Below are 27,698 nucleotides of genomic sequence, written 5' to 3' on the forward strand. Positions count from 1 at the left end.
CTTGGTGAGACTCTTAAATGTGTGGTCATGTTATGAGGCTGCAATATGTTTATGCTGCATTTGGTACTCATTTTCCTAAAAGATCTTCCAGTACTATTGTGGTTCATGAGTCAGATATGATCTCTTTAGGTGTATCGATTTGACTGGATATTGCACTCATTGTGTCTGCTAAGGAAGCACTCTTCAATTGTCTGACAGTTGGAAATTTGGAAAGGTATGCAGTGACCGGCAGAGAATCATTGCTGTGTATAATGAATGAATCAGTTGCAATTGTTATTTTAAGCAACTGATAGAATCTTGTGAGACTGTTTGTGTTGCTGAGTCTGGCACAGCTTTCAAACCCTTACGTTCTCAATATCATTGTTAATTGGTAATTGAAATGCAGGATCCTGTGCTAGGTATCATGCTGATACCATGACCACTTCCATCTAGGAGGACAAGGGCAGCAGGTACACAGGATCACCAACACCTTCATGCTCCACTTCAAGCCACTGACTGTACTGAATTGGAACTATGTCACCGTTCCTAGGTCTAGGCCCAAAATGTCAGCCGTCCTGCTCCTCTGCTGCTTCGCCTGCTGTGTTCATCCAGCTCTACACCTTGTTATCTCAGATACTCCAGCATCTGCAGTTCCTGCTACCTCTGAATTGTTTGAGAAACCTGGTTCATCTCTATATGGCAAAAACATTTGGAAATGGCTGGCACCTCTTGTACTGTCATGTCTGATTATCCCTCAGTAACACTTGCAATATTGCTTTTAGTTGTGGATAGTTAATTATTTAATCTTGAAGTTAGTCCCATCTATGCTGACCAGAAATCTTCACTCGACCTTATGTCCATACTGCTTGCTTGTAATTCTAGGGAAATTTTCTGCTTTTCATTTTAGATTAGATTAGATTCCCTACAGTGTGGAAACAGGCTCTTTGGCCCAACAAGTCCACGCCACGCCTTGAACCATCCCCCGATAACCCACATACCCCTGAACACTACAGGCAATTTAGCATGGCCAATCCACCTAACCTGCGCATCTTTGGGCTGTGGGAGGAAACCGGAGCACCTGGAGAAAACCCACGCAGATGCAGGGAGAATGTGCAAACTCCACACAGACAGTCGCCCAAGGTGGGAATCGAACCGGGTCCCTGGTGCTGAGAGGCTTCAGTGCTAACCACTGAGCCACCGTGTAGCCCTTTTGTTCAGACTTGTTAATTTGCTTTGTGTGTCCAAGGTAAGATTTTGGGAGCAGGCTTGAAGAGACATCAAAGGTGAGCAAAAAATAAAACAAAGAACTGCACATGCAGGAGATCTGAAACAAACAAAAGATTGTCCTTGCTATAGAGGGAGTCCAGTAAAGATTTCCCAGATTCATTCAAGGGATAGTAGTACTGGTGAATGAGGAGAGATTAAATCAGTGTGGATTATATTCACTGGAGGTCAGAAGGATGATGGGGGTATCTCATAGAAACTAAAACAATTCTAACAGGACCAGACAGTGTAGAGTCCAGACCCAGGGATCACAATTGTAAGGCTATGAAGTAAGTGATTTAGGACTGAGATGAGGAGAAATATCTGCACCCAGTGAGTCATGAGCCTGTGGAATTTGCTACCACAGAAAGTAGTCAAGGCCAACCCATTGTATGATTTCAAGGAGGAGTTGGATATGGTACTTGGAGCTAAGGGGATCAATAGATGTGAGGGAGGAACAAACACAGGCTATTGAGTTTGAAAATCAACCATAATCATAAATAGCAGAGCAAGTTCGAATGGCCTACACATATTTATCGATGTTTCCTGGACAGAGAAATTGTTTCACACTTTGTCTGAGAAATATTGGATAACACTTGTTTTAGGCCATGTTACAATGTTGAGTGCTGTATGCTCTAGTAGCCCTTCTGTCGCTGGATGAATTATTCCATCAGATGGTAGACTTGTGGTTTCCTTGCAAACTTTGTCACTTCATTGTGAATGTACCATGTAAAAGATGGGTGACAGATTATATGCAGCTGGTTTTGCTGCTGTTGGTTGTTGGACATCAATGATACAATGTAGCTATATATTCTTCAGAATTCTGACTGGTAGAATATTTTCACTAGCTCCTGTGCCGACTTTGTGTGTTTGCCAGTTTTCTTTGGCCATAAGATATTGGTGGAAGAAGCTTCAGACTATCGAACTTGATTCACAAAATGTGTCACTTCACTATGTGGAAAGCCTGTTCACTTTCTGACTGCAGGTTCTTCCACTCTGATTCTTCATCTTGGTCAGTTTAATCATTAAGCGCTTGTTCATATGTTGGTCTCTGGTGCGCTCCTTGTTGCTGCCGGTGTGCTACGCATGTTTTTTATTTGGTTGCATCTTCGGAAACATATTTCTCCCAATGGTGAGCCCAGTGTCCCTTTGCATTACGTGCCTTGCAGATATCTCGGACAACTTTGCAGTGAGTGTGGCAGCCTGCACTTCACACTTAGCTTGCTTTCTGCAACCTGGCTACCATGACAATAGTGGTAATGCACATAAATGCTTACCAATATTGTTGTCCAGCTACAATGCTTAATATTTTCTGCCGTATTACAGTGGTCTGATGTTATTTCACTTTCTCCAAGAGGTCTTTAAGAAAATCTTGGATATTGAAGTTATGATCATGTCCATAATTCACTTAGACAACTCATTACAAAGAGAAGATGTTACTTTCCGTGGTCACAGCAAGTACTGACAATCTGCCACTGACTTGCCTGTAGGATGTCAACTCTGAAATGGTGCATTCTAAAGTTGGCTTTTACATGAAACCAATCCTGTAGCATTTTCTGTGACTTGGCAGAATCTCTCGGGCCGTCTGCTTCAATGGAACCCCTTGATTCCAGTGGCTATCTTTATTAACACTGCTTGCTTATTTCCTTCTGTAATGGCCAAGTCTAAGATGCATTGCTGTTTTCTTTGCTCAAAACTCTAAATTCAGATGGGATATGTGTGGCCTTCCAATTCATTCTTGCGAACTTCCTTTTCTATTCATTAACTGGATGAGGGTGTTGCTGGCTAGGCAGCATTTATTACCCATCCCTAATTTCCCAGAGGGCAGTTCAAAGGCAACCACATTGCTGTGGGTTTGGAATCACGTGTAGGCTAGACCACGTGAGTATGACAGTTTCCTTCCGTAAAGGACCTTATTGAACCAGATTGGTTTTTCCTGGCAATGTACAATGGGTTGTTGGTCATCATTAGATTCTTAATTCCAGATTTTTTTTATTGAATTCAAATTCAAAATTGAATAAAAAAAAATGGTAGTCATCTTTCTGATGTTTCCTGACTTTTGCAAATGTTATCAATGTGTAGAGGATTTATATTAGCAAGCCACTGTGTGAAGATTCAGTAATGCAGTTGCTGTGCTTTGCTTTTGAAAAAAATATTTACCTGTGGTGTTTTTGCCCATTGCTTAAGCTTTCTTGTTTTGGACACTTTATTTTTGCTTGTGTAGGTTGTCTCAGTGCGTCTGCAGCTTCTACAGCTCCAGTTGGAACTGCACAAATCATTGATCTGGTCAGCTCAAACATAAAGTACTCGCTTTAGCCTGTGCCATTTTTATAGTGATTTGTTTTACTGGGTCTCAGTGTAAGTGCAACATCTGCGCTGCTTTAAATCATGTCTGAGACTTTTTCCTGTGGTTTTCAAGTTTGTCTCACTGCCTTCATTTTTATTTTGAAGCAGCTTAGGGTATTTAAAAATAAAGTTTGTACTTCTTGGCTTTATAAGTTGATGCATAGAACATAAAAGCTGGGGCGTTTTAGTAAACTATGTAAAAAAAAGACACTGAGCCTGAGTGTGAATAGTCTGTCCAAATCTGGGCCATTATCTTGGGAAAAATGCCAAGTCATTGGAAGTTGCTAAAGTGGTTTACCAGGTTGAGAAACTGAAATTATTTCTCTTAGAGAAGCTTGAGAGTAGGTGTGTTCGAAATCAGAAGCTATTTTGATGAAGGAGAACTGGTTTTCAGTGGTAGATGGGTCAGTAACCAAGGGATACAGATTGAAGATGATTGTTGAAATAAGGGACTGAGGAAGCATTTTTATAGAGTGAGCTGTTATGATCTAGAATGCATTGTCTGAATGGGTGCTAGCAGTAGATTCAGTTGACACTTTCAGGAAATGGAAGTGGATGCCTGTTTGCAAGAAAAACATTGTTTAGGGCCATGGCAAAAGCACAATTGGGATGTTTCCTCTAAATGGCTGGCACAGTCATAATGGGCTGAAGGGTGCTACGGTACTATCATTTGCAGCAATGTATATTCATTGTGACGTAATGGTGGATGGATTCCCCTCAAGAGGGAGACAGCTTTGGAGGTTCACATTGTAGTACAGTGTTTTAACATACCTAAGTAAAGTGTGTTAGCCGGTGGGCATGCTTGAGAGCAGTAATGCTGAACTTTCCTTTCAATTTCCTTCATGGAATTGATTAACCTATTGGACGTATGACCTTATTTATGTGGAAATTCCATTTTTTATTAAAAAGCAAGACAGATATTGTCCTCTCTGGTGGTCAAGGTTCAACTACAATTGCAAAACTGAAGTGCAACAAAGTTGTAGTGGTACTGTTAGCAAAACAGTTGCATTACAATTTAATTTGGTCATGAAATAAGGTGGGAGGGAATTTTTAAAATCCTCTTGCACTGTTGATCTGGAGTATAATTAATTCATTAATTTTACACTGGTTACGTGGGTGTGTGTAATCTTGTGGTGAAAAAAGCTTTTAAATTTATATTTGCAATGAAAATAAATTAACATAACTGGCATAGGTTCATCATTTATAATCTGACTCATTCCCTATAGGCTAGGAAGTATGTTTGCAAATAGAGTGGAAACTGTAAGCTTTATTGTCTGATGGATGTGTCACTGTGTAAGTTTTGATGTGTAATAGCTGAATACCTTTAACCCTTTTGAACTGATTAGTTTTAAAAAATATATAAAAGTTGGTTTGCTTCTAAGAACAGGAGGAAGCAGTACAACTCTGCAAGGCAGCTCTGCCATTTGATTATGTTGTTCATCTTGATCTCAATTCTGTTTACTTATGTAACTCTTAATGCTGTTAGGTGATAAAATATCTAAAATAGGCTGGTAAATTTAATCAGCTTCATTTTTATTCAAATACAGAATACATTGTGACACTGAAAATCTGAGAGTAAAATAAAGTAAGTGCTGGAGAAACTCAAGAGGTCTGGCAGCATCTATGGAGAGAGAAACTGAGTTAACGTTTCATCCAGTGTAACTCCTCTTCACTTCTAAATGGCTTGCCCCTTATTTTGTGATTCTGTCCCTGAGTTTTAGACCCCAGCCACGGAAAACATCCTCCCTACATCTGCTCTATTGTTTCCTCAGAATTCTGTGTGTTTGAGATCATCGTTCATTCTTCTAAACTTGAGAGAATGGTGGTCGAATTGATTTAGCTGTACTTATTCTTGGAATGGAGGGATTAGTTTGATGAGTTCCTTCTATGGTGGGTTCATCTTTCTGTAGTTAGGAGACCAAAAGTGCATACAGTACTCTGGGCATGGTCTCACCAAGGCTGTAGATAATTGCGTAAGATATATTTGCTCCTACACTGAAATATTTATATTATACTGTGTAATACAGGCCAACCTGCTGTTTGCTGCTTTAAGTACCATCAGTGGAATATGAGCACCAGTTTGGTCTAGTTAGTTGGCTTGGTGAACTGTTTTCATGGTCTGTTGTTTGCAATGGTGATGTAAAGATGAGGGATCTGAATAAACATGGTATAATGATTTGGATAATTCAGGCACTGTGGGGGAACTTCATTCCAAATACCTCCATGTGACCATTGTTAATGAGATTGATATTTTTCATTTTATAATTTTTGTTTATATTTTTCACTGTTTGGCACAATATAACACATTACTGAATAGATTTCACCTTTCTTGAATGTGGGAACAAAAGGAGGCCATTCAGCTCCTGAAGCCTGTTACTCATTCAGTTAGATTATGGCTGATCTGTACCTAGTACATAAAGTCAAATAAAATCCAGTCTTGTTTTGATACTAAATTCCTCACTTACGTTGGCTATCCAGCCGATGACTCAATCATTTTCCAGAGAAATGCATCCTCTTTTAAATTTGTCTTTGTTCCGGTAGTGTCTCTAGTCTGCTCCAGAAGTGAAACAAGCTTATTGCCTATCCTGGAACATTATGCTACTGGTTGCTGGCAAGATGACAAAGTCAGTCAGTAAAACAATATAATTAGGATTGGTTCAGCATCATTTCCTTAGTGCCAGAGATAACATGGTGTAGAGCTGTGGATGAACGCAGCAGCATGGGAGCAGGAAAGCTGACGTTTCGGGCCGAGACCCTACTTCAGAATTAGTGCTAACGAGTTTTTAAGGAAGTCCCCACAGTGAATTTTGACCAAGTCTGTAAACCTATTTACTGAATAAAGATTCCCCCTTTGATATTAAAGGTGCTCAGCCTTGTACAATTCATTTACTTAACTTCTGAAGTGGAGAAACACCTGCATTGAAGTTCTGAAGTTGTTGGTAGACGATTGTTATACAAGGATTTCATTTACATGTTAAAGCAGCTTTTGTAAGCATTTAAAATGGGCAAAACTGTTTCCTAAATTTCATAGCTACTGTTTGTTTAAGTAGTAAGGATCTGAAACAAAAAAAATTGTGCCAGAGAAGCACAGCAGTTTTGGCAGCATCTGCAGAGAAAACACAGTTAATATTTCCGAGTCCAGTGACTGTACTTAAAGCATTAACTCTGTTTTCTCTCTGCAGATACTACCAGACCTGTTGTGCTTCTCCAGAGTACTCTGTTTTTGTTTCAGATTTCCAGCATCCAGAGTTCTTTTGTTATATTAATATAAGGCCTGAATCTTTATTGAATAGAATGTACTGCATAGAAACAGCCATTTAATCCCACTGCTGTTTATGCTTCACATGAGGTCTTCTGCCACTGTTGTGTTCTCCCTCAGTGTGTATCTAGCTTACTTAACTAAAAGAACTTGCAATGTCCTTCACAATGCAAATTTAGGGAAGTATTTTTTGACGCGATCAGTGTATCCTGGTTTTAAACCAAAGTTCTTTGTGATCCATTAGAATATGGATCTGGGCCTGTACTCTATTTTTTGTATATAGCCCAGTAGGTTCAGTGGTCTCTCTGGGCCAGTGGGCAGGATTTGGGAAAATGTTCTTTGCAATTGCAGCAGTTCAGAAATTTAGACCCTCAAGTCCATGCATGTTTGTGTTGATGGGTGAAATGATAGTGGAAAGCAAACTGAGCTGATTTCAGTGGACCTTTGTCCCAATCTATTTTCACTTGTGTCTTAACGGTAATCCTGGTACCATTACCAGATTCCTGGAGCAGCTTGGCTCCGTGTCACACATTGTTGTGCAACTTGAATGGCTTTGTTAATGTAACATAAACAAGTCTTCTTTAATTAACTTCTAATGGCTCTGACATGTCAGTTTTGATTTTGTCAGTAAAAACTGTAAGAACTGAGGATGCTGTAAATCAGAAACAAAAACACAAATTGCTGGAAAAGCTCAGCAGGTTTGGCAGCATCTGTGGAGAGGAATCAGAGTTAATGTTTCGTTCCAGTCCTGAGGAAGGGTCACTCGACCCGAAATGTTAATGTTCAGCTTTTCTAGCAATTTCTGTTTTCGATTTTATAAGTGATTGTTTGAAACTCAGCTAAATTGGGAATTCTTTTGTGGCGTACTTCAGTTCTTTCCATAATCCACACTGACATTGATGGAGCTGTAACCTCCTAGGGGTGAGGCTTTGCATTGAGCAGAAACCCCTCCTGCCTCCTCGGATGTGTGGAAGATGATGCGTTACTTTGTGACAAAGAGCAGGGGAGTTTTTTCAGTTGTGTATGGATTATCCATAATATGGACCATGTCATTAATCTTTATCAGGATGGCAATTTCACCTCAAAGCACTCCTTTGGCTGTGGAGTGCATGGGAACATCCTGAGGGTTTGAAAGGTGCTCTACATGTGGGTCATGTTGCCTCTTAAAGTAATAGCTTTGCCAGGATATTATTTTTCTGAACTTTCAGTGTACATCCAGTGGATTTTTTTTGCCTTAATGCTTAGGCCTCAGTCAGTGAGTTTCTTAGAGACATTGAGACACTGAACACATTGCACTTATTGTCTACATTCACCATCTGAGTGTTCTCAACACTGACTCCTTTTCCTATCAGATGAGCCATTTAAATAGTGTCATTTCAAACTGTGCTCCTTCGAGGCAAGATGCATGGGTGATTGTGACAGGTGACAACAACCCACGCGTCAACTAACAAGGATCACTTGCATTCAGAAAGTGTTTTAAATTTAGTACAATGTAAGTAGAAGCAAAATTTATTTCCTCTTGCACTTGGAATCAATGAATATGTTTCATTTGGTAGAAATTCAAAAGTATGCAATTGGATGCAAAGCAGTTTGGGAGACGTTGTGGTTGTAAAAGGTGCTATGCAAGTAGAAGTCCCTTCCTTCTGAACTTCCCTTCCTTCCCCCATGCTTTTGGAACTTGAATACTACTAAAAGATTGCAGCAGCAGACACTAGTCAATACCTGGAGAAAGTTTTGCTCAGAGTTAATGCATTTATAAACAAGAAAGAGCTATTGTTATAGATGTTCCACAACTTTAGTGTTTGTTAACAGCAATCAATCTCATTACTAGAATCAATAGATCAATTTGATTTTCTCAGAATGTGTAGTATGGGGGTGAAATTACACTGGTTCACTTCACTGTGACATGTTGTGCCATTCATGGTGTCATTCATTAGTTAACCAGTGCTGCCTTAGTCCAATAATGGTTTCTGAATTAGTATGTTGGTCTCACAGCCGCTGTGTAGGGAAGAAATGTTTGAGACTGGTTTCAGTGTTGGCTCTGAAGGGAACTGATATTGTGTACGGTTAGTATCAGCTATATGAATCTGAATTTGAAGTTCTGGGGTTCTGTAATAACGACACAGAGGCCAGATCTCGTCACTCAGTTACCCTTTATTTACTAGTGCACAGTACACTGGCTGTGGGCAGCCAGCTCGGAGTCTGTCCTCGTTTGAGGAGACTATAATCTCTTGGTTAAATTGGTCAGCCAAGGCTTTCCTGCTTGGCTGGTTAACACCCCCCATCAAGGACCTTGTAGTCAATGTGGTCCACCTGGTCCCAATCACTGCAGGTTCAAGACCCACTCCAGGGCATTCAAACGTAAGTCAAAAGCTGGCACTCCCATGTGCAATATCATGGCAACAAATCCAAGTAAACTGTGTGGATGTTATCTAATGTTTTGACCAATATTTATCTCTCATTTAACAGATTATCTGGTCATTATCACATTGCTGTTTTTGGGAGCTTGTTTTGTGTGAAATGTCTTTTGCATTTCTTAAATTACAACAGTGCGCTTCAGAATTACTTAATTAACTGTAAAATATTTTCACATATTCTCTGCTGATGAAAGGGAATACAAATGTAAATCTATTTTTCATTAAGATTTTTGGGAGAGCCTTCTTATCAGCAAATTTCCATGTTTGTACATCACAATTTTTAACCACAAGTTTGAAATAATCTTTAAAAGGTTTGTTTTCTTCAAACTTACCTTCTGCCCTGTATGTACTGTAACTATCCCATCCATGGTGACAAATGGAAATGTATACCAACACAGAAGCCTTTGTGGGCTCTGTGATGATAGGTTGTCTGCCTGACTCAGTGAATAACATTGTCACTCCTGTTACAGAAGGTCTTCGGTTTGAAGTCCGCACCAGATTTTTGTGCAGAAACACTGAAGGTGCTTCCATTGGATGAGATGTTAAATCAAGATGCCCTCTGCCGTTAGGTTTACTCATCCTCACTGCCAACACCTAAAAACACAATTTCTGCTGTCAGAAGAATAGTGCCAATTCAGAAATTAAAGTTGTAAAAGTGCTTTAGAGCTCCTTGACGTCATGAAAATACAGTTTGTTTTCTCTTTTTGATCAATTATCCTTTCCCCATGCTGTTTTGAAATTTTCTTTTTCAAATAGTTAATAATTTAATGCTTTCCTTGCTATTATGGCTTCTGCTCATAGTTTTTTTTTTCTTGCTGTGTGCTATAATTCATGTCCTTATAACCCTAAGTATCAATATAATGCTCCTTTTAATCACTTCCGTTTATCCATTTGGTTATGATACTATGTCAATGCTCTTGAACCCCTGCAGTGAGAGGAGGTCTTCTGATCTCGTCGTCAGAAGTTCAGAGTTGAAGATCTGTATTAGATCTCTCAACCTGGCAAGTTTTGATTAAAAAGAACTTCAGTTTTTCTGGCCCTTTGCCTCTCTTTGTAATAAAAGTCTCTCAACCCTGATGTTGTACAGTATTATTTTCCTCTCCAAGTCCTTGGCATCCTTCCTGAAGTATGGTACACAAAATTGGAGGCACTATTCCAGTTGAGAACTAATGAGCAATTTAAAATTTTAGCATAACTTCCTTGCTTTTGTACTTGTTGCCTCCTATAAAGCCCACGGTTTTGTAAGCTTTTAATTCTTTCTAACTAGGTGGATGGCCTACATCCAAAAGGGCCCTTTTCCATTTTACTTCTGAGCAACCACGTCCCTCCCATTACTTCCTCTGCTGTCGGCCATGCTCAGGAGCAGCATTTTATAATAATCTTTCTCGCCTGTTTTTGGCCATGCTGATCTTTTTGCAATTAACTGTGTCTCCTGCTTAGGCTCTATCTGCAGGGGAAGATAATTTTTGGTTATGATATTTATGCTCCTGGTGTTATTTACCCTGTGATATTTGCATTCCCCACTACCTATTTATCCAAGTTGGTAAATTAAGATCTGCAACACATTGTGTGCCAGATGGGCTTGGTTTGCAAGTGCCAGCTGCTCATTATAACTTGACAAAGTTGCAGAAATAAATCCATGGTAGTTTCATGCATATTTTAAGGTGTGTGCCAATTTGCTGTGAATTGGTTTTACCCTTATTGTATTAAAGAAGTAAAAACCATTTGTTTATTAAATATTTAGTTCTTTAGATCTTTGCTGCAGTGCTTGGAAAGGTTAAAAAAAATTAACACGGAAAGTTGCAGCAGTGTATGTGTGCGTGTTTCTCTCTGTGCTTCAGCACCAAGAAAGATTAAAAGAGACTTTCACATAGTGTTTCAGCATAACTTTGTGGAAAGTGGAGGAGGATGTTGAAACAATGACCCTTTCAGATATTGAGCCACTGTGGTGACAACCTGTTTGTGTAAAGTTACAGTGTGTGAAGGACACATCAAAGAATGTGACCTATTTAATCCAAACTGTTGTTTTCCACTGTGACAATCCTGAAGAACCAGCGCTGCCCAAAAGGAAACCTCACAGAAAAAACCTAAACCCTCAAGAGTTAATTTGATTGCTGCTCGTTTTACTTCTTAGTGATAAGGGATATACTCACACATTGCTCCCTAATTAAGGCCTGAGACAAGCATTGTGCAATGCACCTCATGTTCGGGATGTAAATATATCTTTGAGACATGCCCATATGGGATTGCTGTATCCTAGACCATGACCTCAGATTAAAGGTCTTGTGCTCTATCTTACCTTGGATCACTTGAATCTTTGTACTGAAAGCATGTTACTTTGTGTACCCAATAACATAATGTTAGCTCAGACACCTATCAGCCTAAAGAATATAATATTTGTACACAATGGCTTTTGTCGTAAATGTTTGTTGGATTCTTCAATTTTGCAGCATCCATTTTCAGTGGGAGACAATGTAAGTATTGTGACACTGGTGAAATATCCATTTGGATGCAAACTCTCATCTTGGTAGCAGTGATGGGTGTCTGTAAAAGACTTCAATGTCTCGGTTGCAGCTATTTGAAAAACCAACTGAAGAGTAACTTGGCAACATCTTTGGATGGAGAATTTGGACAAAACTTTATACCTTTTAACCAGAGCCAATGTGAACAATTGCCATTGGCGACAACCAACACTGAGCCGTTACTGGATTTGCACATATCATCAATTACCCAGGGGTGACCTGGCAGTATAAAGAAGCACCTGAGTAGATTTGTTTGTTTTGGCCAATCAGATGAACTTGGAGTATCACCAAATAATTTTCCAGGGCAAACAAGTCTTAATGCCAAAAGCATTACTCCAAGATATCATATTAATGTTGCACCAAAGATACATGGCTAATGAATGCACATAATAGCTCACACATGAATCTGTGCACTGACCAAGGATGAAACAGGATATTCAGTGACTCGTGAATGTATGTCTGGGGGTAAGTTGTCCTCTTTGGAGAAAAAGGAAAGTTGCCTATTGTCTAACAGATATCAGTGTACCTTTAAGAGACATGCTTATGGTGTCATCACTATCATAACATGTGGTCTGAGGGTAAAAAGATATGCTACTCCTCAGGTCATTTGAAGCATGGCACTCTACTGAAAGCATGTTGCATTACCTTAATGTTTGCCCAGATGTGCGAACGCCAGAAGAATTAAATGTTTGTATATAATAGTCATCTGTTATCCGTTGGATTCTTTACAACAATATACATGCTCAGTTTCTTATGTTACAGAAGATAGCATAAACATTATTGAACCTGGTAAAGCATTCTGTGGGGGGGGTAAGCTCTCACCAATGGACATCACATGATTATGTCCCAGAGCGCTTGTTAGTTACATGAGAGGCTGAGGAAGAGAGAGACAGTCAGCTGCAGCATCCTCTATTATCTATAATACTAAGTTTGGTTTGAAAAAATGTTGCCTGACAGGGTCATAGCGACATATTGGATAGTATCTTTAAATAGGGATATTTGAAGATTTACAAAGTAGTAAGGATTCCTGCAAACCACATTGTTTATGGCAGACTGGATTTCTTTTTGAGAGAGCCCACGCAGTCTCAGTGGGCTTAATGGTCTACGTCTGTGCTATATTCTTGCAGATTCTTGTGAGAGCTAGTGCTCTTAGAATAGGCTGAATGACCTCTGGTGTAGGACCTCATTACGAGGTGAGAAATAAAATTATAATAGAAAATTAGTGAAATTATATACGGATGGATGCAACAAATCTGCTTAAACTTTTCTTTCCTAGACTTGATGTAACTGGAAGGCTACCTGCCCTGCATATGTTACCAATTCTGAGTACTTGTTTAAGTATAATGAGCAGAAATTTAAAATAGACAAGCGAGACATTTGATTCCAATCTCCAATGTGCTGGAAATATTGACTGTTTTAAAGCATGGAACGGTGGGGATATGATGGAATAGAATCTCTTGTTACATGGAGAAATATGCTGAAGATCAAAGACTCATACTAGTCTTAACACTGGACTCTCATTTCTGTCATGTGGAGAACTGGAATTCTACCAGCGTACAGCTACTGGTGAGAATTACATGGTGTTCTTCAGCACAGGATCATCCAGCCATTCACCCTTACTGGCCTACGCTGGTTTTTATGCTTTTTTAATGTGTCTGTTCAGGTAGGGAAGCTGCACGTGTTGCTAAGCTCGTTTTGAGACTGGTGGTCACTCTCCTTATCAACTTATCACTTCTGAGTTAGACTGCACTGTCATTTGAAAGGCCAAGTGGGATACTGCAACTCCCGTTCCTTTCTTTACCTCAAGTGCATAGCTGTTACAATCTATATTAGACAGTTTAATTGAAGCAAATGCTCTCTTCACCCCAGAGGCATTGAAATCTCCAGAAGTTACTTATGAAGTATAGATGAATGCACTTACAGTCTACTTGAACACTGTTAGCCATGGCTCATTGTATCATTCTGTCTTGTTCCTGATTATGGAGTTGTAGTTCCACCCAAGAGTTAAACGCAAAATTGGGGCCGACACACTCATTGCAGTACGAAGATGGTGGTGCACTGTCAAAGGTGCCATCCTTCAAACAAGATGTAATAATAAAATGGGCAGCACGGTGGCTCAGTGATTAGCAGTGCTGCCTCACAGCGCCAGGCACCTGGGTTCAGTAACCTCGGGTGACTGTCTGTGTGGAGTTTGCACATTCTCTCCATGTCTGCTTGGTTTTCCTCTGGGTGCTGCAGTTTTCCTCCCACAGTCAAAATGTGCAGGTTAAGTGGATTGGCCATGCGAAATTGCCCGTTGTGACCAGGGATGTGGAGGCTAAGTGGATTAGCCATTGGCAATTCCGGGTTACAGGGATGGGTTAGGAGGTGGGTCTGGGTGGGATGCTCTTCAGAGGACTTGTTGGGCCGAATGGCACGCTTCCAAACTGTAGGGATCCTATGATATGGACATCCCTTTTAGTAGGTGCAGTAGATGCTAAAGATCCCATCCCATCCCATCCAAAAGGATTAGGGAAGTTCTTCCTGATACTCTGACCAAGAATTATCCCTCACTCAAATAATTAAGTGGTCTTTAACCTGATTGTTTTTGGGAGCTGACTGTGTGTATACTTAAAAATTCGCATAGAGCAGTTGTGCCAAATGATCCACTTCTCTGTTAATTCATTTGATGTGATGTGATTGTCATCCTTCTAAATTCTTTACTTACTCATTTACCTGAACTCTTGTACTTGCATAAGCTATAAATTGGAGTGATGTTTGAGATAAATGATTTGGCATTGAACTTAAAATCAATTCTCATTTCTGTTCTGTGGCAGGATATAGAATTACAAGTTTTAAGCATCAGCCATTGCAATAGGATTTATTGGTTGATATTGAAGTATAACTTGTATTGTGTGTTGGACGCCTTGAATGCTGAAGAGTTGTGTTTTCTGTACAAAACAGATGTGAAATAATTCTAGTATATTGTCAAGAGCTAAATGTTGACCATGTGACAATCCAGATTAATTGTGTCACTGGGTAAAGTACTGTACTCTCTCTTTGTAAAGCTGCATAGATGCCAGTGCGTGTATTTGATTCAAATTACATTTCAAAATTTGATACTTTGTTCAGGATGCAGTTCTTCTTGGCTGACATATACAACTAAAATGAAGCCATTTGGTTTCTGGGAGGGAGTCCTTTGCTGATGGAGCTTGCTTTGAATCTGTATTTAAGAGTGTTGTTTATTTAACAAAACCAATAACACTGATTTTAAATCAGATGGAGCCTCCATGTCATCAATAACAACTTGCATTTATGCAGCACCTTTGTATTAAAATGTCCCAGCGAGTCTCTTGAGAGCTTTATCAAACAAAATTTGACTCCTAGTCAAATAAGGAAATATTAGGACAAGTGATCAAAAGCGTGATCAAAGAAGTGGGCTTGAAGTAGCACCTTGAAAAGTGAAGCAGTGGGAGAGAGACAAAGGTGTAGAGAGAAAATCCAAAGCTTAGGTAACAAGTTATGACCACTAATATGGTTTCAGAATTTGGTGTTAGGATGTGAATGTTGCTGGTAAGGGCAATATTTGTAACCCATTCTGAAATATTCTTGAGAAGGCAAAGTGTGTAGTTAAAGCTGGGTGTTCACCAGGCCATAATTAAATGTACGCATATCTTGCAAGGTTGTAATTCTGGAGTGGATTACAAAGACAACGAGGTGATAAAGATAAGGTGAGACCATGGAGGGATTTGAACACAGTTTAGAACTTTAAAATAACTGTTTTGCTTAACTGAGAATCATTGTAAGTCAACAAGCACAGGGACCTGGGGCAAAAACTAGGATCTGGACAGCACAGTTTTGGATCAGTTTAGAGCCTACCTTGGCCTGCCCCCATCCCAATATCTCCTTATGTGGTTTGATGTTAAAATCTCTTTGATAATCATTCTGGTGAGGGTTCTATATACATCTTACTATGTTAAAGGTGGTGTGTAAATACAAGTAATTGTTTTAATATGACTGTATAATGCCAGCAAAATATTCAAGTGTACTGTTTAAAACATTTGAATTGGGTGAACTGAGGCTGGATGGTTGAAATACAACTTAATCTTGGGCATAATATGGTTGGTAGTAAATGGCACACCATGCATGATGTTAGTAGAAAGGAGTAACAAGTGAGTTGGTCTCATTCTCCCACTGATGTTATATTTCAGACCACCTGCACCCATTCAGGTGCAGCTTTACTAATGTGATAGCAAAATTTTATCTTATCAGGGTGCGTCCAATTTGATGGAAACAGGACATTCTCCCTGAGTCCATGCCAATATTTATGCACAAGAGCCCCCACCACACCCTACCAATTTCAACTAATTGTATGAGCTCATGCTATTATCAAAGATTCACTTTAGATTGATCCATGCTAGTTACCTCCAACTCAAGTTGGGTTTCATTGAACTTTAAAAATATATAATATATAATAATTCATTAGATGTGTGCGCTCTGGTCAGGCCAGCAGTTATTGCTCAACCTAATTGCCTTTGAAAAGGTGTGGCAGCCTTCCTGAATGCAACTGAGTGGCTCGTGAGGCCGTTTGAGCAGGCAGTTAAGAGTCAATCACATTAATACGAATCTGGAGTCACACGTCGGTCACACCAAGAAGTGACGGCAGAGTTCTTTCCCTGAGGACATTAGTGTACCGGATGAGATTCTCCAACACTTTCGTAGTTTTACAGTCACTGTTACAGAGTCTACTGAGCTTTTTATTCCAGTTTGATTTAAGTAATTAAGTGTAAAATTCCAGCAACTGTGGTAGGATTTGAACGTCTGTCTGTGGATCAATTGTCCAGACCTCGTGATTACTAATCCAGTAATGTAACCACCCCGCTGCTGTATTCCTAATTTCTCTTATTTCAAACTGGCGTGGAAGGGTGAATCAACTCCCCTCTTTTTAACCCGCTTGATTGGTCTCAACAAAGATTTTTACTCTTTTTTTAAGTATGTAGCTATGTCATGTTTCAGTTAAAGTGTAGCTGTTATTGAAATAAAGGAATCGTTTGTTTGGCTTTCTTGAATGAAAAATTAATTGCCATCTCAAAAAAAATAAAATCCAGCATCAAAAACGCAAACACAAGAATAAGCTTTTTAAAAGGTGGAGTGTGTCTGGTACAAAACAGTCAAGAATTAATGGTTTAAAAAGTCTTTGGAGCCTTTGGTTTTACTTTAGTTTTTAAATCAAGACCACAGTTGGTTAGTTATCTTGTACAGTATCCAAACCAGTGACAACATTTATAGATGACCTTCAGTCCTCGGTGAGTACACATTTCTCCAATCTGCTTTATTACTGGGTGCTGTTTTTCATGAGGCTGGAAGAAACCTGGAGAAAAGAGAACAAGCCATCAATTCTGAGATAACATGGAAGGGTCTCTGAAGAAAGGTCTCGACCCAAAACGTCAAACTTTCCTGCTCCTCTGCTGCTTGTCCTGCTGTGTTGATCAAGCTACATACCGTGTTATCTCAGATTCTCCAGCATTAGCAGTTACTACTATCACACTCAAGCCATTCAATTCAGCAGTTATGAATCCACCATTCTTTTTGCCGTTGCTTGAAAATGCTGTTCCTTTATGTATTCTTGTCTCTGGGCTTCGTTGTCTTTCCCAACCTGGTTACCTGTATGTGACTTTTGTCCCAATATGTGAAATTCACAGAAAGGTTTAAATAAAACAACAAGGATACAAATCCAAATACTAGTTTGTCATGTGATTACATATTCTCAGTTTAGATTGGCCTTGTTTATTGGTGTTGTTATAAACTTGGCTCAGACTGGTAAGGTAACCATTATGGCTATCTTAAATAAATGTTTTTTCCCTTTCAAATTTTAGTCCATGTAAGGTTCCAGGTATTAAAAATCAGATGATGGAAGTCAGAAATTATAGTTTATTTTTAGGAAGATCGTAATATCAAATTACAATCACACTGACATTTCAGACTGCTTTTATTAATTTTATAATTTTTTCAAGTTTGATTTCAGTTGAAAATTAGTGTGAATTTCTTGCTGGTGATACGATGTGTATCTTTCACAGAAAGCACTTAGTTTATTACATAGACTTGAAAATGCTGTTGCATCATTCAGGGACTGTGCTGTATCAGATACAAAGAGCAGAAGGATAAATGACCATAATATCTGGTTATTGGTTTATGCTGTTGTATTCAGAATAAGTAACTCCCCTGTGCCGCTTTAAGCAGTAACAAATTAGTCAGATTTTATGTCAGAAGTCAGAGGGAAGACTGGGTCTAGGTTTGGAACTTTGTCTGACATTCACAACTTTTAACAATGCAGCACTCCCTCATGACGATACTGGGATTGTCATCCTGGATGAAATGTTCGTGTGCCAAGATTTGAATAGAAATCTTGAAACTTGGAAATGTGCAGCCAACTGTTGAAGCGCAACTGAAGGAAGGGTAGATCAGGAAATCTTGCTGCTGTCAATTGATCAATCATGAATTTACATCAATTCTAGGCAAAGTCCAAACTGTACACCTCCATCCTGAATATTGTAAATGCACAGATGGGAAAGAGAACACATATTTTGATTTTTTTTAAGTCCGAGTTTCTTCTTCTTGAGGTTTATTCTCTAATAATAGTTATTGAATTGACTCCAGCACAATGAGTTAATTGTTCCAAGTTCTGGCTATTCTTCTTTATCACTTTCTGATAATTCATTTTCTCTTTTCCAAATGGACAACAATGTAGTTTCTATTTAAAATGTGAGGGGATTCTGTACTATAGCAGAGGAAACTTAATGGGAACATTTTACTAGTGTGCTCCTTCATGATATTTTATGATGAAAAACTCATTTTCTTCTCTTATTATTAACATTAGGGTGCTGTTAAGGGATAAATGGCTGTATTATGTTCGCTTGAAAGTGATTACTGTTGTTTTCAGCTCTTTTTGCTATGATGAAGGATTGAGAGGGAGCATTTTCGTCGCAGGAATGGAACGCTGTGAGCCAGAAATGCGCTGTCAGCATTCAAGTTACAAAAAAAAGGAATTTGCTGAAGGCTGTTCATTAGCATTCTGCTCTCTCACTTTAGTGCTTTCACCTGGCTTGCTCTCCTGCCCCCACCCCTCAATACAGTTCTTTTGAGTCCAGGCAATGTAGAACGAGAATGTATGGTCTTAGCTCACTTTAACAAGCTGCTGCCTGTGATTTTTCAGCTTACAATGCATGAACAGAATTATTTTCAGCAGAGAAAGAAAGGAAACTGAAGTCAGGATCAAAATGAGTAGCAATTTTTTTTCAGGCACGTTCTGTTTAGTTGCACTGTGATGCATGTGTAACTATTTCAGTTGAATTTTTTGAAATCTTAACTGCTATGAAAACATTTAGATGCATCAGATTCTGGAATTTCTCTATCAGTTGCACATGTTGCAAATGATGCAACAATTCAAAGCTCCTGGACAACCAATGCTGAATGAAGCATTCCCCATGCAGTCACACTAGCAATGGGCAGTGCCTTCTGTTTCACAAGGAGTCAAGTGCTTGGGTGGGGAGGCATGGATGGATGCCATAGCTTTGATCCTAATGCCACACAATAAAAGGTGACTGGAGTTGAGTTCTAGGCTGATGCAGGCTCTATTTCTACACCCCCAAAGCCCCACATTTTGAATGAGCAGGTAATGGCCTTGTGACTAATTGCTAGACTATTAACCTACAAACTCAGTTAATGTTCTGGGGACTTGGGTTTGAATCCTGCCATGGCAGTTGGTATAATCTGGATTCAGTAAAGAATCTGGAGTTAGAGGTCTGCTGATAACCATGAAACCGTTGTCGATTGTCAGGCAAAACCCATCTGATTCACTGTCCTTTTGGGAAGCAAATCCGTCATCTTTGCCTGGCCTGGCCCAAATATGATTCCAGACCCACAGCAATGTGGTTGACTCTTAGCTGCCCTCTGAGCAGTTAAGGTTAAGCAATAAATCCCCATTTAGCCAGAGATGCTGACATCCCATGAGTGAATTCAAAAGAAGTGCACTATGGTAGGAGGCTGCTGTCCTGAATTTCCCCTACATCAAGCTGAGGATTCTAAGTTCAAATTATTTCTGTACTACACTTCCATTTATACCTTGGTGAAACACTTGGATTAAGGTGTGGTATCACTGTGATAATGTTACTAGAACAGAGAAACGGCCCTTTGGCCCACTGTAAGAGAAAGATATAATGGTACCAGTCATCCAGAGGCACAGGTTCAAATCCTGCATTGACGGTCAGGGAATTGATGTTAATTATTGATTGCCTAGGACTACAGTTCAGATGTACTTCGTTGGCTATAAAATCCTTTGGTACACATTGAGGTAGCAAGAGGTGAAAGCTTGTTTATTGTGTACAAGGGGAGATCAGATACGACTGTCTGACTGTCACGAGAACATGTAGAAAAACTGTAGTTACTGAAGAAATTCACAATGTAATGGATATGCTTAAAATTAATCAATATTGATGAAGATCTTGATAAACCAAATATAGAAAGCATATTTTCTTTAGCAAGTGAATCAATAACTAGAAACCATTGATTTTAAAAAAATTAGCTAAGCCTAGAGAGAAAATGAGCAGATTTATCATTTCTCAAATTTTAAAATCTAGAACGTGCCACTGATACCTACTAAAGGTGAAGGAAACAGATTCATTGGGAGTTTCACAAGGCTAGTCAGCAGATAGTAAAAGATGACTAATTTTCATGGTTATAGGGAGTTAAAATTGGGGGCACGGACTAAATTTGACAGCTATTTCTAGGAACTTGCATAGGCAGGATGGGTCAAATGTCTCCTGTGTTTTGTACGTGCTGTCAGCAATACCTTCTCAGTGCGTGTTCCTCAAAGGCCCCATGTGATCTAGTTTGGATGAGGATAGCACTTTCTGGTCTAACCAGGAGAGTCTGTTGGAGTAAACAAGAGCTAGTTAATTGCATCTCTGCTACTATTTACATGTTACAAGGTCATGGCATAAACTATTGCAGAGTCTGTTTGGAGTCCTGGTCATTGTTCTTATTCCTTCAGTGCTGTCTTCATAAAATCACCTCAGTGGTTCGTGCTTATGGCATGCAATCAATATCGGCCCTTCCAGGCCTATATTGTAACACTGGGCTGCAAGATTCTATGATTTTCAACCTGCAAGAAAATTATATCAATTTGAGGACACTGCAACTGACCTCACTTAATATTTATTAAATCCTGTAATTCTATACGCTTGCTGGATTATACATCTGATCTTTAAATGTTATCCAGAATTAATGAGTGGTGAATCTCAAATGTAATATGATACTGGCTAGTAGGCTGCATCTCTGTTTTTGTTTAGGCTGTGTTTATCGCCACTCCAACTGCAGGAGCCAAACTCTCTGCCTGTGCACTTATAGTACTTGAGCTGTCACTGCCAGCAATGCTGGAGAGAGGTGCCTGCATCAGAAACAAGTAACAAAGTTAGAGTTTTGCAAATCTCTTAGATTATTTCAAATTCTGTGCTTGTGATTTGCTCACTGTCCCACTTGACACACTTGCTGCTCCAGACTCCTCAACCTTCCTGCCACTGTCTGCCATTCAGTCTCCCTGGGAGCGAGGGAGGACAACGCAATCAAAAGTTGCGAGTAAGTGACCAGGATGCTAGCAAGTGTCGTGATGAGCATGGTGCTGGCCACGGCACAGAGTGTAGGGGTGAGAAGGGGAGTGGGAGGAGAGAGATTGGAATGGCAGAGCTGGGCACCATGCATGTACAGGAGGACTGTAAAGGCCTTGAAGAGTTTCTTGGGCATCACTGGCACCCTGCCCACACAGTGACAGTCAGCACCAGCTTCTGGCTCAAAGCGCACATTGATGGCATCAGCAGCACTGACCTCCTTTGCGATTGTGGTGGCAGGAGACGTTCCATTTAGGCTAAACCAAACTGAAGAATATCATGACCATACTGTAACTATGATGTGACCCAGCCACCTGAGCATTTCGTTACCTGCAAGCTTCAAGAAAAGCAATATAAACTGGCGTTTGCTTGGCAGCTTTGATGGAATAAACCTCCCCAAGGACCTTCACAGGAGACTCACCACTAAATTTGATACCAAGCCACATGAGTTGTTGGTATGGTCAAAGGTTTTAGGTGGGGTGAGGGGGGTTTCGGGAGGAAAATCCCCTCTGTCTGGCTCGAGTTTTTAGCTGCCAGGCCTGTAAGATATGGGGATCAGAATTGGAGGAGTGCATATGTTGCAGTAGGTTGTAGAAAATGGGAGGGGTGAGGCCATCGACAGATTTGTAAACAAGGCTGACACTTTTCAAGCCATGGTGTGGTTGGTAGTCTTGGAGCCAGTGTGAATCAGCAAAAATCGTGATGACAGGCAGATTGGATCTGATGCAGTTAGAATACTGGCAGTACAGTTTTGGATGACCAAGTTTGAAGGTGGAAGATACGAAGCTGGCCAGGAACGTGTTGCAGTTATCAATTCTGAAGGTAGCAAAAAGCATACTGAGTATGCCATACTGTGTTATCAAGATGTGCCACTGTGATTTATAATTGACGTACTCTTTTTCTTTGTGAAGTAGTCCTAAAGATTCCACAAAAATCAAGTGAGATCAATGATGCAATTTGATGAAAATATGAACTTGTTACCATAAAATTGGCCATTAATCTGTCAACTTCAGGAAAGAAACCTGTTCTTTACTTAGACTGGGCTTGTGTAATATCAGACCAACTTAAACCAAGTTAAAGACAGAACTGTTTTTATGTTGTTCATTAAGGGAAGAATATTTTTAGGATTGCAATAGTTTCCTATTCTTCAACAAAATAATATCCTGTTGAAGGGGCTGGTGCAATCTTGATCTTTCGTCACATCTAAAAGCCACACCTCTAACCATTCCATGCCTCCTTGAGAGGCCTGCCAGTCTGAACTGTTCTGAGAGCGTGCCACCAATTGAACAGGATTGACAGCAATCACCCTGACTTTGTGTTGGTAGAGAGAGTTTAGTAAAATAGAAGCACTGAATCATAATTCTGCAGCTCAGAAGGCATTTTTTCAGTCAATGTAGTTATTGATGACTCTTGGAGAGTCTGATCTATATAGTTATGTTTCCTTGACCTTGCATGTAAAATTTTCACTTTGCCAAATATTTATCAGCTTCCCATTTTAAAAACGCATATGGCAAATTCTACTTATTGTGCTGCCTCTGGCTGGACATTCCATATGAATGTGTCAAAAGTGAAAGGCATATGACTCCAGGTTTGTCAGCCTGAGCCTGACTGAATCAATGCCTTGCCGATCATAATGCAGACGTCCTTCAATCCTCTCAAGACTACACATGTTTTAAAACTTTGACAAAGAAGCAATACTTAAGCAATCATAATACAAGAGTTAATAGCAGTCCTGATTAACGTTACACTATTTGTACGCGGTGATTTCCACCTCAATCATAAATGACCCCGGCTCTCGCTCGAGGGGAATAAGCATGTGCCTCATATGATGACTTTTCCATAAGCCTGTATCCTAATGACTTGCTGATTTGTTTGAAATGTACTTTCGTACTCTCTCCTTTGCACATTTTGATGGGCCTCTTGATGTTATGCTCTCTGATGTCAATTGGTCAGGCAGGAAGGCAACAATTTCTCAATTCATTCTTTCAAATTCTAGTACTTCTGTACACTTCTGTCTGATGCCCTCTTAACCTTCGCTGAATTCCTTGGCAGGAGCTCGGTAACTGGAAAGTGCAGTTTTTACCTGACTGGTAGAAGGAACAAGAGGGAGAAATGCAAAGTTTTTTTTTGCACAATAACATTTGGTAAATAGGGATGTACTGTCTGGAGGGTTAATGGAAGCAGATTTAAAAGTGTCTTTAAAAAGGCAATCAAATTAATACTTGGAGTGGAAAACTGTTTTTGAGGGGCTATCGGGCAGGAGCAGAGTGTGGGAACAATTGATTAGCTCTTTGGAAGACCCAGCAGGTTGGGTGAATTACCTCCTAGCTGCTATGCTGAGTCCTGGTGCAGTAGTTTTTTTAGTGAGAGTTGGCATGAGACCTGGTCATTTTGATGGATTCTCTTGTCTTCCTTCATCTTTTTGATGTAAAGGTCTAAAGGGACTGAGGAGCTGTGGGATCTCTAGCTGGAGGCACACAAGTGGCCAGAAGTGGCAAAAGGTTAATATGACTATTTTAAAGAATAAAAGTTCTGATTTCATATCTGGAGGGAATAAGGTTGAAAAGCAAAGTTCATCTTTTATAGTCCTTCCTTGGATAAAATTTAAGAGTACCGTTCACGTTTTTTGCCTCCATATAGTAAAAAAGAGTGAAGAAGCATGTAGATTACTAGAATTATGCCTGAATAAAGAAACCTTGACCAAGGCTCTGACCTGAAATAGTCCTTAAGGTTAAGAGTATAAAAGTGTTAATTGGAATAGACAATTGGAACAAGGGGCCATCAATAGAAGATAATTTAAGAGAAACATTTTTATCAAAAGAGTGTTGAATATGAAATCTGAGTTTGAAATGAAGAACGTAGGTGCACTTTTAAGGAGAACTGGATAAATACGCGAGGGAGGAAGAAATTGTAGGATATGTTGATGAGGTTAGATGCAGGAGGGTGGCAGAAGGTTTATATGAATCAAACACCACCACATACCGGTTGTACTGAATGATTTGTTTCTGTTCTATAAATCCAATGTTTAACATTCTTCTTAAAGTAAAACTATTAAGAGGTTGTTTGTTATGTATATGTTTACAGTGAGAAAATCAACTTGAAAGGAAATGCCCGTTTCTCAATTTGTGTGTTTTTAGAAAGATATTTTTTCTCTCTCTAGAATTTCTCCTGGTTGGGCTCCAGGCTTAAGGCTTGGAGAAATCCACTGGCGCCATAGATTCCAACAACTGGAGCGGCAGTGAAAGTCCTGCCGAAAACCTGGAGAGGATGACGGATTCAGCTGATAAGCCGATGGACAACGATGCAGAAGGTGTCTGGAGTCCTGACATAGAGCAGAGTTTCCAGGAAGCCCTGGCCATCTACCCACCATGTGGAAGGAGAAAAATCATTCTCTCAGATGAAGGCAAAATGTATGGTGAGTCACCAGAACTGTAGAAAAAGGAGACGCTTTTGGGACCAGATGGTTTCACTGCTACCAGCTGTGCCTCTCCCCCTCTCCCCCTCTGTGTGTGTGTGTGTGTGTGTGTGTGTGTGTGTGTGTGTGTGTGTGTGTGTGTGTGTGTCTTTGTGTGTGTGTGTCTTTGTCTTTTTCTCGTTCTCTTTTTTGCTCTCTCTCTTTCTCTGTCTCTCGTTCTCTCTCCCCTTTTCCCCATCACCTCCCTTCTCCATCTCCACCCCAATCCAATGCCAAATGACTCCCAACATAGCTGTCATGTGAAGTAATGGAAATCAGAGAATTTTTTTCACACATGATCTACATCCCTTTGCAAGTCTCTATAACGGCACTTTGCCACTGTGCAGCTGTCATTCTGAACAAATTGCATTTTTAAAGAAAAAGAATATTGTGCTCTTGAAAGAAGTCTTGCAGCTGCTGTGGAGGATAATACTAGGCCAGAGAAGAGAGATGCTTGAGGGGAAAGGTGACTGGGTTAAGTAGCTTGATAACATTGTAAAAAATATTTAAAGTGCAGACCATATTATCATTTCTAGTTTAGCAATAACACTTCGTTTGTGAAATATATTCAAAGCTGTGAGTTTGAGGAAAAATAATGTTTTTTTTTCCCCAATTGAAAAGGCAGCTTACTGATTCAGTGTAATGCTAATCACTTGAAGTTATGACTGGACCTGGATTTCTGACGAGTCTACTTCAAGGGTTTGACAGAACAAATGGGGAGAAATCCATTCTAACTGAAAGGCAGCCTGTAGCCAGAGAACATAGATAATTGGCAAAGGGACCAGAGGGTGGAATGAGATGTTTCTTTTGCATAGTGAGTTATAATGTGAAATGACTTGCCTACATTAGGGTCAGTAATAACTTCCAAAAGGGAATTGGACAAACATGTGACAAAGAGAAATTGAAGATCTTTGTGAAATGAGCAGGCAAGATGAGACTGCAGCTTTCTAATACCTTGCAGAAATAAAGTGGGCCAAATGGCCCTTTTCAGTTCTGAATTGTTCTATTTAGATACTGAGGAGTGCTTCATGTAGATCATGTTTACTGCTATGGTGAGTGCGTGGATAGAGGGCAGTCATGTCTGTACACAGCAAGATGCCATGAGCAACAGCAACAAGATTAACGACTGCTTGATGTTTTTGGAATGAATATCAGGCAGGATGCTGGAAGAATTTCCTATTCTTCATAGTGTTACCAAGAAGTCTCAAGTAGCAGATGCAGGATGCTGAAGACCCAAATTGAACATTTCATCAGTGAACCTTCCCTCAGTGCTGCCCTGAATTGGCATTCAATGTTACCTGCTCAAGCCCCAGGAGTCCTGTCCACTCCACCTACATACGAGTCACTTGTGTTCAGTTTAAAAAAAAGCATCAAACCAGAAAATGCTGGAGAAACTTAGATTTGGCAAAATTAATGGCAAGAGAGACCCACACACAGTTAATGTTTTGCATCACGTGAGGTTTTTGTGTAGGAACACATATGTTTGTCTCTTTTGACTTGGCTAGTGCTCGCTATCTGTTAAATCCAAATCATTTAATGATGATAATCTCTGAACTGGTATTCTTTCTCCACTATGGCCCAAGTATTTTTGGTAGCAGTTTTGTTTGCTTTGTGTTTTGAAATACTTCCTTCTAACTTACTCCATCACTCCCACAACACCGTGGCGCTGCAGAATATATTAACAGTTGATTAAGGGGAAAGGTATTTAAAAGGGAGTTTTGAGAAAACTGTTACATCTTGTGTTCATTTTGCAATAACATGACAGCTATCTTGAGTGACATGGGCTTAGAAACTATATTGCTCCTAGTCTTCTTCACCCATGATCCCTGTGCTTTTTAACTTACTGCTGGATCAGAAACCCAGGTTATCTCAATTCTTTGTGGTCAGATCCTTTTAAGGTCTCACTACTCTTTGCCTCAGCAATCTCCTTCCTGAACCATAGAATTAACGTGCTCCATTAATTCTGATCTCTTGAGCACCTCAACTTAATGGCTTGCCACAATTTGGTCAAGGACCGTAATAGTTAGAAAGGAATCGAACTGACTTCCTCTCAAATTGGCAGCACGGTGGCACTGCTGTCTCTCAGCACCAGGGTACGATTCCACCCTTGGGTGACTGTCTGTGTGGAGTTTGCACATTCTACCCGTGTCCGTGTGGGTTTCATCTGGGTGCTCTGGTTTCCTCCAAAGATGTGTAGTTAGGTGGATTGGCCATACTAAATTGCCCGTAGTGTTCTGGGATGTGTAGCTTAGGTGGGTTACGGGAGGATGGGTCTGGGTGGGATGCTCTGAGGTTCAGTGCAGACTAAGTTGGGCTGAATGGCATGTTTCCAGACTGTAGGGATTCTAAAAAGAAATTGAACTGCACTACAAGATTTTACTTTTAACTAAAGCACATCTTATTGTCTATACTGGAATTAAATAACATAAGATATTAACATAAGATATAGGATTGGAGTTAGGCCATTCAGCCCATCAGGTTTACTCTGCCACTCGGTCATAGTTGAAATGCTTCTCAACCGGGTTCTCCTGCCTTCTCCTCAAAATCTTTAATCCCCTGGTTAGTTAAGAACATATATATTTGTGCCTTAATTATACTCAATGACTTGGCCTCCACAACCTTCTGTGTCAACAGATTCACCGCTCTCTGGCTGGAGAAATCCCCCCTCATCTCGGATCTAAAAGGTTGTACCTTAACTCTGGGGCTGTGCCTCAGGCCCTAGTCTCTTCCACTAGTAGAAACAACTTCTCCATGTCCACTCTATCCAGGCCTCTCAGTATTTTGTAAGCGTCAATCAGATCCCCCTCATCATAGTAA

At 40.0% G+C, this 27,698-nt stretch overlaps 1 protein-coding gene across 1 annotated transcript in view; it reads left to right on the forward strand.

The window, feature by feature from the left end:
• Positions 1-27,698, forward strand: part of LOC125459178 (transcriptional enhancer factor TEF-1) — a 202,580-nt gene that overhangs the window by 50,715 nt on the left and 124,167 nt on the right. The window contains exon 3 of the mRNA XM_048545230.2: positions 24,588-24,842. Coding sequence (XP_048401187.1) covers positions 24,695-24,842 — 148 coding nt within the window. The 5' untranslated portion in view covers positions 24,588-24,694. The remainder of the gene's footprint in view (positions 1-24,587; positions 24,843-27,698) is intronic.

Source organism: Stegostoma tigrinum, chromosome 17 (assembly GCF_030684315.1).
Source record: "Stegostoma tigrinum isolate sSteTig4 chromosome 17, sSteTig4.hap1, whole genome shotgun sequence".
NCBI classification, from domain to species: Eukaryota; Metazoa; Chordata; class Chondrichthyes; order Orectolobiformes; family Stegostomatidae; genus Stegostoma; species Stegostoma tigrinum.